Source organism: Mauremys reevesii, linkage group 11, assembly GCF_016161935.1.
Source record: "Mauremys reevesii isolate NIE-2019 linkage group 11, ASM1616193v1, whole genome shotgun sequence".
In the NCBI taxonomy this organism is placed as follows: domain Eukaryota; kingdom Metazoa; phylum Chordata; order Testudines; family Geoemydidae; genus Mauremys; species Mauremys reevesii.
In genome coordinates, this window is record NC_052633.1 from 76,137,978 (window position 1) to 76,153,448 (window position 15,471).

The 15,471-nt window shown below is 71.8% G+C and overlaps 1 protein-coding gene across 3 annotated transcripts; it reads right to left on the reverse strand.

Annotated features, from left to right (window-relative positions):
* Window positions 1-656: 656 nt before the first annotated feature.
* Window positions 657-10,999, reverse strand: LOC120374720 (rac GTPase-activating protein 1-like). 3 transcript variants are annotated; one of them, XM_039494828.1, is made up of 16 exons: window positions 10,863-10,999; window positions 10,032-10,233; window positions 9,514-9,647; window positions 8,353-8,431; window positions 7,952-8,005; window positions 6,081-6,158; window positions 5,141-5,279; window positions 4,711-4,853; window positions 4,258-4,413; window positions 4,096-4,191; window positions 3,811-4,012; window positions 3,347-3,452; window positions 2,432-2,564; window positions 2,057-2,171; window positions 1,521-1,635; window positions 657-1,062 (listed from the first exon to the last, which is right to left on the reverse strand). In XM_039494828.1, the coding sequence occupies exons 1-16, from the start codon at window positions 10,943-10,945 to the stop codon at window positions 1,011-1,013; spliced, it is 1,887 nt and encodes a 628-aa protein (XP_039350762.1). In that variant the 5' UTR covers window positions 10,946-10,999; the 3' UTR covers window positions 657-1,010. The 3 variants fall into 3 exon arrangements, with proteins under 3 accessions (XP_039350762.1, XP_039350763.1, XP_039350764.1); XM_039494829.1 differs by having other exon boundaries at window positions 1,492-1,635; XM_039494830.1 differs by lacking the exon at window positions 4,096-4,191.
* Window positions 11,000-15,471: the final 4,472 nt, after the last annotated feature.

Below are 15,471 nucleotides of genomic sequence, written 5' to 3' on the forward strand. Positions count from 1 at the left end.
ACGCCCCAGTGCTGAGCTGCTAGACTCCACTGCTCGCCCCGACCCTCAGCCCCCCACCGGGCCCCCCCAGCCTGGCCCCCACTCCCTGGGTGCTGAGCAGGGAGCCCCGTAGGCCCGGGGGGCGTTAGTGAAATTACCTGCGAGCCACTTTCATGGGGGAAAGACCCCGCAGAATGTTATGCCCCCAGCCCCTGGCACAGGAACTGGGGGATGCCCATGACCGTGGGGGGCAGGGCGGGGCAGGGGGCACTGCTGGAGCTGGCAGGGGTTTGCCAAGAACACTGAGCCCAGCCAGCCCCAGTCCCCCCCTCCTGCCAGCCCCCCGCCCCCACCCAAGGCTCCCTGGCCACAGCCGGACCAGCGCGGGTGGAGCCCCCTGCAGGGAGCGGGCGGTACTGCAGCTGCTGGAGTAACACCAGAGCCTCCCACACCAGCCAGTCTCACCCTGGCCCCACACGCTTCCTGCCCCCACCCCTGCTGGAGAGGCCCCCCAGCACTGAGACCCCACCCCCCACCTGAGGGGGCTTCACCTTCATCTGCCCTGGGGGAAAAATTCCTGCCCCCCCCCAGCAACCCACGAGACCCACTAGCTGAGCCCTGGGGGTGACCCAGCTCCTATGCCCCCCGTGCCCCACACACACACTGACAGGCCTGGCTCTGCACAAGCATTTAATAGGAATCAGCCCCCAGCTCCATGTGCTCTGTGCCCCTCACCCACCCCTGGGGCAGCTGGGAGCCCCTGGCTGCCCCCTCATCACGCTGCTCCTCAGGACAGGAGGAGTGGGGGAGCCAGACCCCCAGCTCAGCCCAGCCACCCCGCCCTGGGGCAGGGACCCACAGCTCTGGTGCATGTTCCCTCCAGCACCCCGTGCAGCGAGCGCTGGCGCCTGCCCCCCAGGTCCCACCCCAGGCTCCAAGCCCAGAGCCTGCCCCCCAGGCTCAGACACTGTCCCTGCCCCCCGGCTGCCCCTCCCCTCCCCCTCGGAGCCGTGGGGGGAGCCGTCCAGGGCCTACAGCAGGGAGGGGAAGAACCGGCCCGTCTTCCTGGATCCCAGCACCTGCCGGGGGGGGGGGGAGGGAAAAGAGGTTAGAGTGGGGGGAGCGTCCCCAGACAGACCGACACCCCCCACCAGCTCCCACACAGCGGTGCCCCCCCCGTACCAGCCCGAGGGGCCAGCCTCTCTGCTGCGTACAGCAATAATCCCCCCCGCCCTGCCACTCAAAGGGGCATGACAGCCCCCCCCGGCCCCCCCAGCACTCACAGGGGCATGACGCCCCCAGCCCCTCCCTCACAGGGGCATGACAGACCCTCTCCCTGCCACACCTCCCCCAGCACTCACAGGGCCGTGCCGGACCCCGCCCTGCCCCCTCGCATGACAGCCCCCGCCCTGGCCCCCAGCACTCACAGGGGCGTGACAGGCCCCCTCACAGGGCCATGACAGACCCCTGCCCTGCCCCCTCGCATGACAGCCCCCGGCCCCCAGCACTCACAGGGGCATGACGCCCCCCCCAGCACTCACAGGCCCATGCCCGCGGTGCCCACACAGCTCCGCCGTGGGTCAGGGAGGCAGCAGCCGGTTGGGCTCAGCTGAGTCGAGTTCATCTCGGGGGACGAGAGGGGGCGGAAGAGCCGCTCTGAGGGGGGGGGGGACACACACTGAGTGGGGGAGGGGGATGCCTGCAGCCTCCTGCCCACCCTGAACCCCTCCCACCCCCCAAGAGTCCATTCAACCCTCTGCCCCACTGAGGCTGTCACGGCTTAGCCTGCGCCCCAGAGCTGGGGGGGTAACCCCCTGCAGCAGCCCAGCCCCCCCATCTCCAGGAGCGGCTGGTGCCAAGCGACCAAGGCCCTGCCCCATGGCTGAGTGCAGCTCGGGGGCGAGGGGGTCGCAGTAGCAGAGCGCCAGGCCTGGCCCCTCTAGCAGCCACAGCCCAGGGTGACCCCCAGGGCAGAGAGCTCCCCACACCTGCTCTGTGGGGGCCCCCAGGCTGCACGGTCCCTGCCCCCCCGTCCCGCTGTCCCCAGCAGGGAGCCCCCCGAGTCCCCCATGCTCACCCCGTTTGTTCAGCGCCAGGGGGTCGCTCGCGGCCGCAGGCACCAGATTCTCCAGCTCCATCCCCACAAAGCGCCTCCAGAACTCGGGGGGCAGCGACAGGAGACGAGCCATCACCTGAGGGGGTTGGGGGAAGCCGCTGAGATGCACCTGCCTGGGCCCAGTCACCAGGACGCCTGGGTCCTACCCAGCCCTCACCCCCCCCCCCCACAATGGAGCTGGTCCACCCCCCCTTGGGCTGGCAGTGCACCAGCCCCTAGGAGCCCTGTGGGTCTGACCCCCTGGGTGGCAGCAGGGGGAGAAGGGGGAGGGGCTGCCGTGGGGCAGGGCTGGAACAGACAGTGGTCCCCTCCCACCCTCCGGCAGCTGCCCCTCACCTTGCACTGCTGCGGCGTGTCCTCCAGAATGGCCAGGGGGGTGGGGCTGCTCGTGCCGTGCCCCACCAGCGTGGGCCCGAAGACGCGGGCCAGGTTCAGCTCGTCCATCCTGCACTCAGGGCTCTGAGCGACCCTGCAGGGAAGCCAGGCGTCCGGGCCGCCATGACGGGGGGGGGGGGGGGGGGTGAGTGTCCTGCCAGGACCGTGTAACCCCCACCCCTGCTGCGCCGCCGGGCTCCCAAGCGACAACTCCCAACGAAACTCTGCCAAGCAACCGGCCGACAGCCCCCGAACCCAACAGAGCCCCCTGCCCAGATCTGCAAATGGCCCCTCCCCCACGGGACCCACCGGTTCTCCCGGCCCACTGACACCCACAACGGAGCCCCGACTCCGCGGCAGGGCAGGGCTCGGCTCCCGGGGCAAAGCCGCTAGACCCGGCCAGACCCAACCAGGGACAGGCGGGTCTGGGCGGAATGACCCCAACGCCCCACACGGGGAAGCCAGGAGACACCAGGCCCAGAGGGCACCGGGGCAGCCAGCAGAGACGGGGACAGAGCCACGTCTGCTCCCGGGCGACAGAGTCCATGGGGGGCTGAGCCGCGAGCAGGAGCCGGGATGGCCCCACGCGCGGGCGCTGCCAGGAGCCAGGCCCTGGGAACAGAGGGACCCCACCCCAGGGACCAGCTCTGACGCCCGCTCAGCCTGGAGTCACCGAGCGGCACTGCCGCCCCACGGCAGCCGGAGCCCCACGGCTCACAGGTCCCTCCTGCCCTCGGGGCACCAGCCCCTGGGGGGGGCACTCACGGGTCACGGAGCCTAATGGGCAACCGTGCCGAACCCACAGGCTGGGGGAACCTTTCCCAAGCCCCCCCCCCCCCGGGCCCCCAGGAGCCCCGGGCCCCGGCCTGCCCTCACCTCAGCAGGTGCAGCATGAGGAAGGCCAGCGTCTCCCGGTTGGCGGGGGGCAGTTTGCTCACCACGTGGCACAGGGCAGCCTGGCAGGCGGCCTCGTCCGGGATGTCTGGGGGCAGAGCCAGGAGCCGTGGTCATGGGGAGGGGGGACACGGGTCCTCAGCCGCCCCCCCCCAGTTCAACACCGCCCCACGGCGCCAGCCCAGCACTGGTGGGGCAGAGCGGGGGCAGCGGGGCCAGTCGGGCCCTGGGGGCTTTGGAAAGGCACCAGGGAGACACGGCGCCCGGGCTGTGGGTCGGGGCACTCGCCTCCAAGCCAGGAGTCCCTGCCCCCCGAGAGACTCCCAGCACCTCCCCAGCCTCGGGGCGGGGGGGGTCCACCCAAAACCCACAGGCCCCGCCCCCTATCCCACCCTGCACCCCCCCACCGCAGGCCCCGCCCCCTGCCCCGCCCCACCCCCCCTCACCGGCGGCCCGCAGGAAGACGGGGTGCAGGTGGAAGGTGACCAGCGGCTCCTTGAGGCCCCTCAGGAAGTCCTTGAGCACCCCACAGACCACGTGCACGTCGCCCACGCGGCCCAGCGAGGGCAGCGCCCCCTTGGCCCGCAGCAGCTTCTGCTTCCACTCCCGCACCAGCGGCTCCGCGCCGGGCACCCGGTACAGCCCTGTCTGGGGGGGCGGGGGAAAGGGGGCGTCAGTCTCCACCACAGGGACCAGCCCCCCCATCCACCCAGAGCTCCCCTCTGTCCTACCTCCGTCAGGCCCCTGCGCTCCACCTCGCGGACGCACTGCACCACCAGGGCGGGCACCCGGGGGGCCGTGGGGGGCGCGAAGTCGGCCAGGACGCCCTGCGGGAGGGGACAGGGTGAGGGAGGGGACGGGCCAGGGACCCCGGCAGTCCCCCCAGTACTCACCTGCCGGGGCCGGGGCCAGGGCCCAGGGGTGCAGAGGGTGGGGCAGCGCCCGCGGCACTCGGGGTGCAGCAGCAGGTGGCACTGCCGGCACCGCAGCACCACCCGCCCGAAGCGGGCGCGGGAGCCGCAGACGGAGCAGGACTCGGGGCGGATCACCTGTCAAGAGGGGGGGTCACGGTGCGCCCGGACAGGCCGCCTCCCGCCCCCCAGAACCCACAGCCCCCCTTCCCCCCCACCCTGCCTACCCCAGGGACCAGCACAACCCTGGGACCCCTCCCCCTGGACTGGCTGCCCCCCCCCACCCCCAAACCTGCTCGCCCTGAGCCCCCCGGGACCCGCCCCGCCCAGCCCTGGGGGCAGACGTGGCGGGGGAAGGGGAGCCGGGCAGGGACTCCGGCTGTGGGGCACCCCTGGGGGGGAGGGGCTGTCAGTGGGGCCCGCGCTGCTCCCCACCGTTTTGGAAGTGAAGAGGTGCTGGGGCGGCGGCACCTCCTGTGGGGGGGAGAGGAAGGGGTCCAGCCCCCTGGGCTCCAGCCCTGCCCCACTCTCCGGGCGGGTGTCCGAGTCCTCACTGCTCCCCCACACCGTGGTCAGCTCTGAGGGGGGAGGAGAGTCAGCGGGGGGGCGGGGAGCACAGGCCCCCCCAATGACTCCCACTGCCCAAACCAGCCCCTGGCAGCGCCCCCCCCCAGCCCAGGCCCTCCCGCTCAGGGGGGGGCTGGGCACACGCGGCTGCTGCCAGGCCCCAGCTGCCAACGCAGCCTCCCCGGGGCAGGGCCTGGACCCCCCCCCCGCCCCACGGCAGCCCCCGAACTGGCTCAGTGGAGCCCCGCGCGGGGGAGGGGGGCAGGGCCCAGGGGGGGCTCTGGCGCACGGGGGGGACCTGTGAGCATGGAGAGGCGTCGGCCCTGGCGCGAGCGTCGGCCCAGCACTGGCACCACGGCCGCGGGCAGCAGGCTCCGGTCCCGGCCTCGGTCTTCAGCCACGGCCCCCGCTGGGAGGGTCCCCGGGGGCTCACTCGCCTGGGGGGGAAGAAGAGTTGGAGACTGGAGCTGAGCTGCCCCCCCCAGCCCGCACCGGGGCCCGGCAGGGCAGGCAGCAGAGCGGGGGGCCCCCCCCCAGCCCGCACCGGGGCCCGGCAGGGCAGGCAGCAGAGCGGGGCCCCCAGCCCACACCGGGGCCCGGCAGGGCAGGCAGCAGAGCAGGCCCCCCCCCCCAGCCCGCACCGGGGCCCGGCAGGGCAGGCAGCAGAGCGGGCCCCCCCCCCAGCCCGCACCGGGGCCCGGCAGGGCAGGCAGCAGAGCAGGGCCCCCCCAGCCCACACCGGGGCCCGGCAGGGCAGGCAGCAGAGTGGGGGGGCCCCCCCCAGCCCGCACCGGGGCCCGGCAGGGCAGGCAGCAGAGCGGGGCCCCCCCCCCAGCCCGCACCGGGGCCCGGCAGGGCAGGCAGCAGAGCGGGGGGGCCCCCCCCAGCCCGCACCGGGGCCCGGCAGGGCAGGCAGCAGAGCGGGCCCCCCCCCAGCCCGCACCGGGGCCCGGCAGGGCAGGCAGCAGAGCGGGGGGCCCGGGGGGCCCGGGGAAAGGCGTGTGGTGCCTTTGGGGAGCAGGGCCCGTGCCCCCCCCCCCGAATCCCCCACTCACCCTCCCCGGCCAGTCAGCCAGGGGCGGGGACGCAGGAACACCGGGGACGGCCCCTCCCCCAGCCAGCCTGGGGCTGCCCCCCCACGGTGACCCCGGCCCTGGCGAGCTGCCCCCGGGACGGGCCTGGGCCCCAGGGAAGGGGCCGCTCAGCCCGACCGGGATCCGAGGGCTCCCCGTACTCACGCTGGCGGCTGGCAGCACCCGGTGGCGCGAGCGCTTTGCGGGGACCACGGGGCCGATCAGGGGGGCCAGAGACGAGCGCTGGGGACGGAGCAGACGGGCCAGTGAGAGCAGCCCGGGCCGGGCACCCGCAGCGCAGCTCAACCCCCCCACCCCCACCCGGGCTTCACCCCGGCTCCAAACCACTGCGCAAGGCTGGGGGGGGCTGCGGGTCGGGACTGAGGGGCACCGGCAGAGCCCAGGGCCGGGGCTGCGGGTCGGGACTGAGGGGCACCGGCAGAGCCCAGGGCCGGGGCTGCGGGTCGGGACTGAGGGGCACCGGCAGAGCCCAGGGCCGGGGCTGCGGGTCGGGACTGAGGGGCACCGGCAGAGCCCAGGGCCGGGGCTGCGGGTCGGGACTGAGGGGCACCGGGGTTATTACGTGGCTCAGCTGAGGTCACTTCTCAGCTGTGGCGTCACCCTCCCAAGCGGTTCCCAGGAGCCCAGGCCACTTCTCCCCCCGTCCCCTGGGACCCTCTGGGTGCTGGGGCCACCCTGCATGGGGGGCAGGGTCCCCACCATTCACAGAACTGGGGGCAGAGCTGGGGATGGAACCCAGGAGTCCGGCTGCCCACAAGCCTCTTGCACGAGGCTGCATGGAGCTCCCAGGCCATCTGCCTCCTTCTGCCAGGGCCGCTGGGACCGGCCGCCCCGTGCAGCTGGCTCGGCAGCCCTGCAATGCGGAGCCCGCGCCGGGCCCACGGGGGATGGGCTGTGCTCAGGGTAACGAGCTCCTATCGATCGGGGCCGTGGGCTGGCCCAGCCTCCAGAAACGAACCCCCCCGGCCTCCCTCGCGCCTCCCCTGGGGGCTGGGAGACGCAGGGCCGAGATCTCCCTGCCCCAGCCCTGGAGCCAGCAGCCCCCTGCACAGGCTGCCAGCCAACTCCAGACCCAAGTCCGCCCTGGGCACCCGAGCCCTGACTCACACCTGGAGCAGGAGCCGGCTACCCCCCATGCAGCTCTGCCGATGCCCCTCACTCCCGACCCGCAGCCCCTCCAGCTCAGCCCCGGGCTCCCTCCCACAGCTCTGCTGGTGCCCCTCAATCCCGACCCACAGCCCCTGCCAGCTCAGCCCCAGGCTCCCCCCCACAGCTCTGCTGGTGCCCCTCACTCCTGACCCGCAGCCCCTGCCAGCCCAGCCCTGGGCTCCCCCCAGCTCTGCCGGTGCCCCTCAATCCCGACCCGCAGCCCCTGCCAGCTCAGCCCTGGGCTCCCCGCTCCCCTGCCCCAGCTCTGCTGATGCCCATCAGCTCTCCCAGGCCTCGTCCTCCACCTGCTCCTGTGGGGCTGGGGAAAAGAGGGGATTTCCTGTAACATTTTTATGACCCCTGGGCGACCAGCATGGCCGATGCTTTAACCTTCATTCTCCGGGCTCCCCGGGCTGGTCCAGGTGACTCATCACCCGCCTGTCGGCCCGCGCTGGCTGCGTGTCCCTGCAGACGCTGGTGGGGGGGGCGCTGCCCCCCGAGATGGTACAAGTCTCCCTCGGGGTCTGCCTCAGGGGGACTCGCTGCCCAGGGCTCACGGGGGGGGGGGAGGCAGGGGGGCTGCAGGCCCAGGGGTCCAGCCCCAGGAGGCGGTGAAGCCGCGTGGTTTCTCCTGGAGGGAGAGCGAGACCCCTCGGGGGCCTGGCCGGCTGATGGGGCCTCCCAGAGCCTGTCCCCACGCTGGGGCCGTGGCCCCGATCCTGGGGGCTGGGACTGGCTCATTCTGGGAGAATTTTGGTCCCATCTGTTGAGAATGTGACTGAAGCCAGGAGCCACCTGCCCCAACCCTGGCCCCAGGGCCCTGAGCACCCCCCAGCCTGGGGCAGCTCCAGGCATTTCGCACCTACCGGGCGCTCCTGGGACTTGCGCTTCAGGGGTTTCACCACCGTCACGTCCAAGTCCTGAAAGGAGGTGAGAATGAGGTGGCGCCCAGGCGGGGGTGGGGTGGGCACCCCAGGAGGGTGCAGGGTCAGGGGGCTCAGAGCCCTGGGTCCGTGGGCGATGACCCAGCACGGAGCCACGCTGGCAGCTCCATGCTCAGGCCGTCACCCACACCAGCTCCCCAAGGACCTGCTGGGGGATCCAGTACTGGGGGGCGGGGGAGAAGAGACAGGCACCCCACTGGGCTGGTTACACTAGAAGGCCCCACTCCCGCAGGATATTAACGAGCCGGGACAGCCGGAGTCAGGCCCCTGCAGCGCTGCCCAGAGCATCCCCAGGGCTCGTCTGCCCGGAGCGGGACCCTCACCACGTCGTCCTCGGTGCGGTCGTAGCTGATGTCGGAATGGGACGTGAGCGAGGTGCGTGACTCGTTCACTGCGGACAGCCTGCAAGAGAGACGGTCAGCGCAGGCCGGCAGTGGGGGGCGCTGGCTCCTGCCAGGGCAGCTCCCTCCCCCCCCACAACACCCCCAAGCAGCGCAGCGTGCCTGGCTCAGCCGCCCCAACCTGCTCGGGGGAGTCACAGCACCACAGCTAAGTCAACAAGCAGCCCAAGCACCTATGGGAGCAGAAATCAAACCCACCACTCAGCAGGGGGCTGCGGGTTGGGAGTGAGGGGCACCGGCAGAGCTGGGGGGGGGGCAAGGGTTAGGAGGGGGCTGTGGGTCAGGAGTGAGGGGCACTGGCAGAACTGGGGAGGGGGGTGGCTGCGGGTCAGGAGTGAGGGGCACCGGCAGAGCTGGGGTGGGGATGGGTCAGGGGTAGGAGGGGGCTGCGGGTCGGGAGTGAGGGGCACCGGCAGAGCTGGGGTGGGGATGGGTCAGGGGTAGGAGGGGGCTGCGGGTCGGGAGTGAGGGGCACCGGCAGAGCTGGGGTGGGGTGGGGCAGGGGTAGGAGGGGCTGCGGGTTGGGAGTGAGGGGCACCAGCAGAGCTGGGGGCAAGGGTTAGGAGGGGGCCGTGGGTCAGAAGTGAGGGGCACTGGCAGAACTGGCGAGGGGGGTGGCTGCGGGTCGGGAGTGAGGGGCACCGGCAGAGCTGGGTGGGGATGGGGCAGGGGTAGGAGGGTGCTGCGGGTCGGGAGTGAGGGGCACCGGCAGAGCTGGGGTGGGGATGGGGCAGGGGTAGGAGGGGGCTGCGGGTCGGGAGTGAGGGGCACCGGCAGAGCTGGGGTGGGGATGGGGCAGGGGTAGGAGGGGGCTGCAGGTCGGGAGTGAGGGGCACCGGCAGGGCTCGGATTTGGTTCCAGGTGATTCCCGGATTCCGGCTCGTGCCCGGCCCAGGCCAGGGAGCGTCGCCCGGAGCCCCCACAGCAGACGGGAAATGGCTCGTCCAGGGTCCCACGTGGCCAGCGATGGAGGATCCGCTGCGGCCCCCGGGCGCCACTCGCCCATTAGCCTCTCACCCCATTTCCCGCTGGGGCCTCCAGCCTCAGTGCCTGGCCAGGGGGCACCTCCCCCCGCCCACTCACCTGCTCCCTGGCGCCAGGGCCGTGCCCAGCCGGGGCCCCTCCAGCAGGGCCAGGGCCGAGCGCTGCCCCTCGCTCAGGGCGGCGCTGGGGGATTCCTGCATCAGGAAGTCACAGATCAGCTGCAGCTTCCGTTCCTGGGGGGCAGGAGCAGCCTGTTGGGGGGGGGGAGCAGCTCCACCGGGACCCCTTGCCCAGCCCCCCCAGCTCCCCTCCCCCTCGGGCCAGGGCCCTCCCACAGCCCAAGGGGAGCAAAGCTCAGAACCCCCACGCAGAGCCCCCTGCCGGCTCCAGCCCCCCCCAGCCTGAGCCCCCTCAGCTCCAGCCCCAGAACCCCAGCCTGAGCCCCCTCAGCTTCCCCAGGCCAGCCCTCCAGCCCCAGCAGAACCGCCCCCCAGCCTGAGCCCCCCAGCCAGCCCCCAGCCAGCCTGAGCCCCCGCCCCCAGCCTGAGCCCCCGCCCCCAGCCCCAGAGCAAATCTCAGAACCCGCCCCCAGAGCCCCCAGCTCCCCCTTCCCGCACCTGCTTCTCCAGCTCCGCCTCCGCCCGGTGCCGCTTCCCCATCTCCACCTCCACCTGGTTGCGCGCGTGTTTCAGCTTCACCCGCAGCGCCGAGCACTCGCTCTCCGCCGCCAGCAGCTGCTCGCGGCCCGGCCCAGGTCCAGTCCCAGGCGGCAGCACCTCTGGCGGCAGGACTCGAACCCGCGGGCGACGCGGCTGCAGTCTGGGGTCAGAGGCTTTCAGCGAGCTCGGGGGCGGTGTCCGGGGTCAGGGCTCTCAGCGAGCTGGGGGCGGTGTCGGTGTCAGGGTCAGGAGCTCTCAGCGAGCTGGGGCGGCGGTGTCCGGGGTCAGGAGCTCTCAGCGAGCTGGGGGCGGCGGTGTCGGGGAGGGTCAGGAGCTCTCAGCGAGCTCGGGGCGGTGTCCGGGGGCAATCAGGGCTCTCAGCGAGCTGGGGCGGCGGTGTCGGGGAATCACGAGCTCTCAGCGAGCTGGGGGCGGTGTCCGGAGGGGTCAGGGCTCTCAGCGAGCTCGGAGGGGGCGGTGTCCGGGGTCAGGGCTCTCAGCGAGCTCGGGGGCGGTGTCGGGGAGATCAGGGCGCTCAGCGAGCTCGGGGCGGTGTCCGGGGTCAGGGCTCTCAGCGAGCTCGGGGGGGGCGGTGTCCGGGGGGGGGGTCAGGGGCTCTCAGCGAGCTCGGGGGGGGCGGTGTCCGGGGGGGGGGTCAGGGGCTCTCAGCGAGCTCGGGGGGGTCGGGCCCCTCCAGCCCCTCCCCCTGGCGCCGGGCTCCCCCCAGGCCGGCTCAGCCCCGACGCTGGGTCCGGGGTCAGAGCCGGGTCCCCGGGGCCCTGAACCCACCTTCCTCCACGTCGCAGCTCAGCTCCAGGAGCCGGGCGAGCCGGGCCAGCTGGGCCAGGAGGCCCGCCGCGCTCCCGCGCCATGGGGGGGGATGGGGGGCCCCGGGGTGCTGCTCACCACGCGGCTGCCGGGCCCGGGCCAGCTGCGAGAGGCCCCCCCCCCCCGCGCCTGTATTTAGGGAGGGGCCGGGGCGGAGCTTCAGAGACAGCCCCGCCCCCCAGTGTCCGGCTCCTCCGTGGGGCAGGGCCGGCTTTAGGAAGTGCGGGGCCCAATTCGAACATTTTCGGCGGGGCCCCGGCAGGGATGACTAAAAAAAAACATGTAAAAAAAAGCCTTTCATTTCTTAGCAACCGGTTCCCTGTAAAAAGTTCTGCTTTAAGGAATGTGCCCTGCTTTAAGGAATGTGCCACAGTATGTATTTTTTGTACCAATAGGGTTACCATACGTCCGTATTTTTAAAAATTCCTCCCGGATGGCGATTTAAGAACCAAAAAGCTGGACATGTCTGGGAAAATACGGATGTACGTTAACCCTACCTAAAGTTCTTTTTTAAAAAGATGGGCCTGAACTAGAAATGAGCTCTGTTTCACATGTGTGGGTCCCCACCACTCCCTGGGGGTGTGCTAGGGTGACCAGATGTCCAGATTTTATAGGGACAGGCCCGATTTGGGGTTCTTTTTCTTATGTAGGATCCTACTACCCCCCACCCCTGTTCCAATTTTTCACACTTGCTGTCTGGTCACCCTAGGGTGTGCACATGTGTGGGTCCCAGCTGTTCCCTGCCCCTCTCATTGAAGCAGGTGTGCAGGGTTACTGCCCTGGGAACTGCAGGGCACCAGTGGACATGGGGCTGGCTGCAGGCAGGGCAGGGGCTGACTGGAGGTAGGGTCTGGCTGCAAGCAGGGCAAGGAGTGTGGGGCTGGCTGGAGACAGGGGGATGTGGGGTGGGCTGGCTGGTTTCAGGCAGGGCCGCAGGGGGGTGCAGCAAGGGTTGGCAGGCCTGGAGACAGAGGAGTGCGGGACTGGCTGGCTTCAGGCAGGGGCGTGCGGCAGGGGTTGTCTGGAGACAGGGCAGGGGGTGCGGGGCTGGTGCGGGCAGGGGCTGGCTGCAGGCAGGGGGTGTGGGTGCAGGCAGGGGGTACAGCCCACCCTGTACGGTAAGTGCCTCCTCCTCCTCCCTCCCCCACCAGGGTAGCAGCAGCAGCCCGGGGCTCGGGGGCTATTTAAAGGGCCCAGGGCTCCCCTGCTTCCACCGCCCTAGCCCTTTAAATAGCCATGGGAGCCCTGGGGAAGCGGCAGGGCTCCGGGGGCTATTTAAAGGACCGGGGCAGCAGAGGCAGCTGGAGCCCCCTGCTACCCCAGGACTCTGGGGGTTATTTAAAGGGCCTGGGGCTCCCCTGCTTCTACCACCCCGGCCCTTTAAATAGACACAGGAGCCTTGGGGAAGCGGCGGGGTTCCGGGGGCTATTTAAAGGGCCGGGGCAGTAGAAGCAGCAGGAGCCCCAGACTTTTTAAATAGCCCCCAGGGCTCCAGCAGTGGGGCTCTGGTGGCAATTTAAAGGGCCTGAGGCTCCAGTCCCTGCTGGGAGCCCCAGGCCCTTTAAATTGCCCCCTGGGGAAGCTGGGCCACCCCGGTACAGCGCACTGGCAGGGCTTGGGTGCGGGGCCCTCTTAGGCGCGGGGCCCGATTCGGGGGAATTGGTTGAATTGGCCTAAAGCCGGCCCTGCCGTGGGGTCCCGCCGGTAGCGCGGGCCAGGCCCCCTGGGAGCGGGTCTGGGGCCCCGGGATCCGGCCCCGCAGCGCCCGGCGCCCCAGCACCGGCCCCAGCCCTCAGCCCCCGCAACACCAGGTCCCCGCAGCGCCCGGTGCCCCCAGCACCTGCCCCCAGCCCTCAGCCCCACAGCGCCCGGTGCCCCCAGCACCTGCCCCCAGCCCTCAGCCCCACAGCGCCCGGTGCCCCCAGCACCTGCCCCTCTCAGCCCCCCAGCGCCCGGTCCCCAGCACCTGCCCCCAGCCCTCAGCCCCCGCAGCGCCCAGCCCCTACAGCACCTGCCCCGCAGCGCCCAGCCCCCGCACCAGGTCCCCAGCACCTGCCCCCCCACAGCGCCCGGTCCTGCTTTGCAGCCAGAGGCCCCGGGGACGTGGCTGGGGGCCCCCGGCTGTCGGGCTCGGGGGTGGGAGTGGGGGGGTCACAGGGGGCCCCCCGGTCTCAGGCTGGGGGGTGGGAGTGGGGGGGTCACAAGGGGGACCCCGGGTGTCAGGCTGGGGGTGGGAGTGGGGGTCACAAGGGGACCCCGGGTGTCAGGCTGGGGGGTGGGAGTGGGGGGGTCACAAGGGGGACCCCGGGTGTCAGGCTGGGGGCACTGCCTGGCTGGGGGGATGTTGAGGGAGAAAAAGTGACGTGGCCCCACTTGTGTTGTTTCCCAGCGTGACAAGGTGGGAATGTTCTTAACGTTTTCTCCGAATACGGTGGGTGCCTCAGTTTCCCCTCTGCCTTTCTCAGGTATCTAGGTGGTGGGATGGGGGGGTGTGATTGGTGCAGGGCCCTAGGGGGCAGGTGTGACGGTGTCTGCACAGGGACTGGCGACTCCCCGTCTGCTGGCAAGTGACGGCCTGGGCCCCTCCCCGGCAAGGTGCCAGCTGAAGGTGCTGGAGACACAGAGATCAGGGACGAAGGCAGAGGAGGGGCTGGACAGTGTCAGTTGGGGGCTGGCTGGGGACATGGAGGGAGGCCCAGAACCGGGGTCTGGGCTCCCCCCCCCAAGATGGAGCTGTGTGACGGAGCGGGGAGCGGGGCGGATTTGACCTGGGAAGGTGGCCGGGGAGTTACACTGGGGATGGGAAGGAAGCTCCCTGAGCTGTAACCTGAGCCAGGAGGGGGGTTGGGTGAAGTGACACCTTCTGCCTGGGAGCCTGAACAAAGGACAGGAAGACCAGAGGGGAGGGGGCAGAGAGCTGCTGGGGGGGTTTTAGTTTCAGTTTGGGCTGGGTGGTGCAACGCAGGGAATCCCAAGCTGGGGTCTAAGCTCCCTGCACCCCCCTGAAGGACTCGATAGAGGGGTCCTGGCTGTGCCCACAAGCTCTGCTGTAGGCTGCGTCCCTATTGTCCAATAAACCTTCCGTGTTACTGGCCGGCGGAGAATCCCGGTGAATCGCAGGAGGAAGGTGCAGGGCCCTGACTCCCCCACACGCCGTGACACCCAGTCCGGGGCTGACGCACTGGCCTGGGCTTGCGGTGCCCCTGGGTGCCAGCAGCAGGAGCCCCCTCCCCACGGAGCAGCCAGGCTGCAGGGCACCGGGGGAGGGTTCTGGCCTGGATCTCGCCGGGTTCCCTGCCCAGACCCCGGACGCCCGGCTCAGGCCTGGCCCTGCCATGGAGCCGAGGCAGCCTGGGGTGCACCGCGCCCCTCAGGCTCTGCGGCTGCCAGCTCGGGGCTGGCATGAGGGCCGGGCCGAGCTTCTCGGCTCCCTTCCAGCTGCGCCCGGCTCCACCGGCACCGGGGGGCTCCTCGGGCTGACGCCCACAGGCTGGCCCAGGGCTGCTCCACACGCCGGGCCTGCAGGGTTTCACCGGCTCTGGCTGGGTCATGCCAGGCAGTGCCAGGCCGGCTGCTCTGCTTTGTACCCATCTCCACCCCGACCCGGCGGCCCAGCGCCCTGCACAGCAGCTGTCCCCGGCAGGGGCCCACTCTGGGGCGCCCCCCCCCACTGACTGGGCAGCACCACTCAGTACCGAGCGTGGGGGGGTGGAGAAGCCCCTGCCAGGGGCTCAGCCTCCAGCCCCTGAAGAGTTGAACTGAGCAAACAGATCCCTGCGCCCTGCAACATGCAGGGAGAAGGGGCCACTTGGTGCGCTCTGCTGTCCCGGCCTCGCCCAGCAGGGGGCGCTGTGGGGGGCGGGGCGGAAGCGCTGGCTGGGGGGAGCTCCCGGTGACTCCAGCCCGGCCTCTCCCAGCAGGGGGCGCTGTGGGGGGCGGGGCAGGAACACCGGCCTGGGGGGAGCTCCCGGTGACTCCGGCCCGGCCTCTCCCAGCAGGGGGCGCTGTGGGGGGCGGGGCAGGGGCTCTGGCTGGGGGGCTCCCAGCGACTCCAGCCCACCTGTCCCAGCAGGGGGCGCTGTGGGGGGCGAGTGCCTGGCACCGGCGCCCTTGGGCGCTGGCTGGAGGGGACGGCGTCCTTGGGGCTGAGTGCACTGCTGGCTGCGGCACAGAGACGGCGCGTGCCGGCCCATGTGGAGCGGCGTCTCCAGAGCCCGCCGGCCCCCGGCGCATGCTAAGCGGCTGGGCTGCGTGAGCAGACGGGGACTCACCGCCCGTCTGGGGCTGGCCCCGGCCCCTGCCCCTGCGGCTCCCTGGGCCTTCCCTGCAGCGCGGGGGCTGGGGAGACCCCCCCTGGAAATAATAAACCCCTCTCTGTGCCAGGACTCGGACCCTCCCCCCACAGAGCCCCTCTGCCGGGCCCCCGGCCCTCCCCCTCCCCCCACAGAGCCCCTCTGCTGGGCCCCTGGCCCTCCCCCTCCCCCCATAGAGCCCCTCTGCTGGGCCCCTGGCCCTCCCCCTCCCCCCATAGAGCCCCTCTGCCGGGCTCCCGGCCCTCCCCTCCCCACAG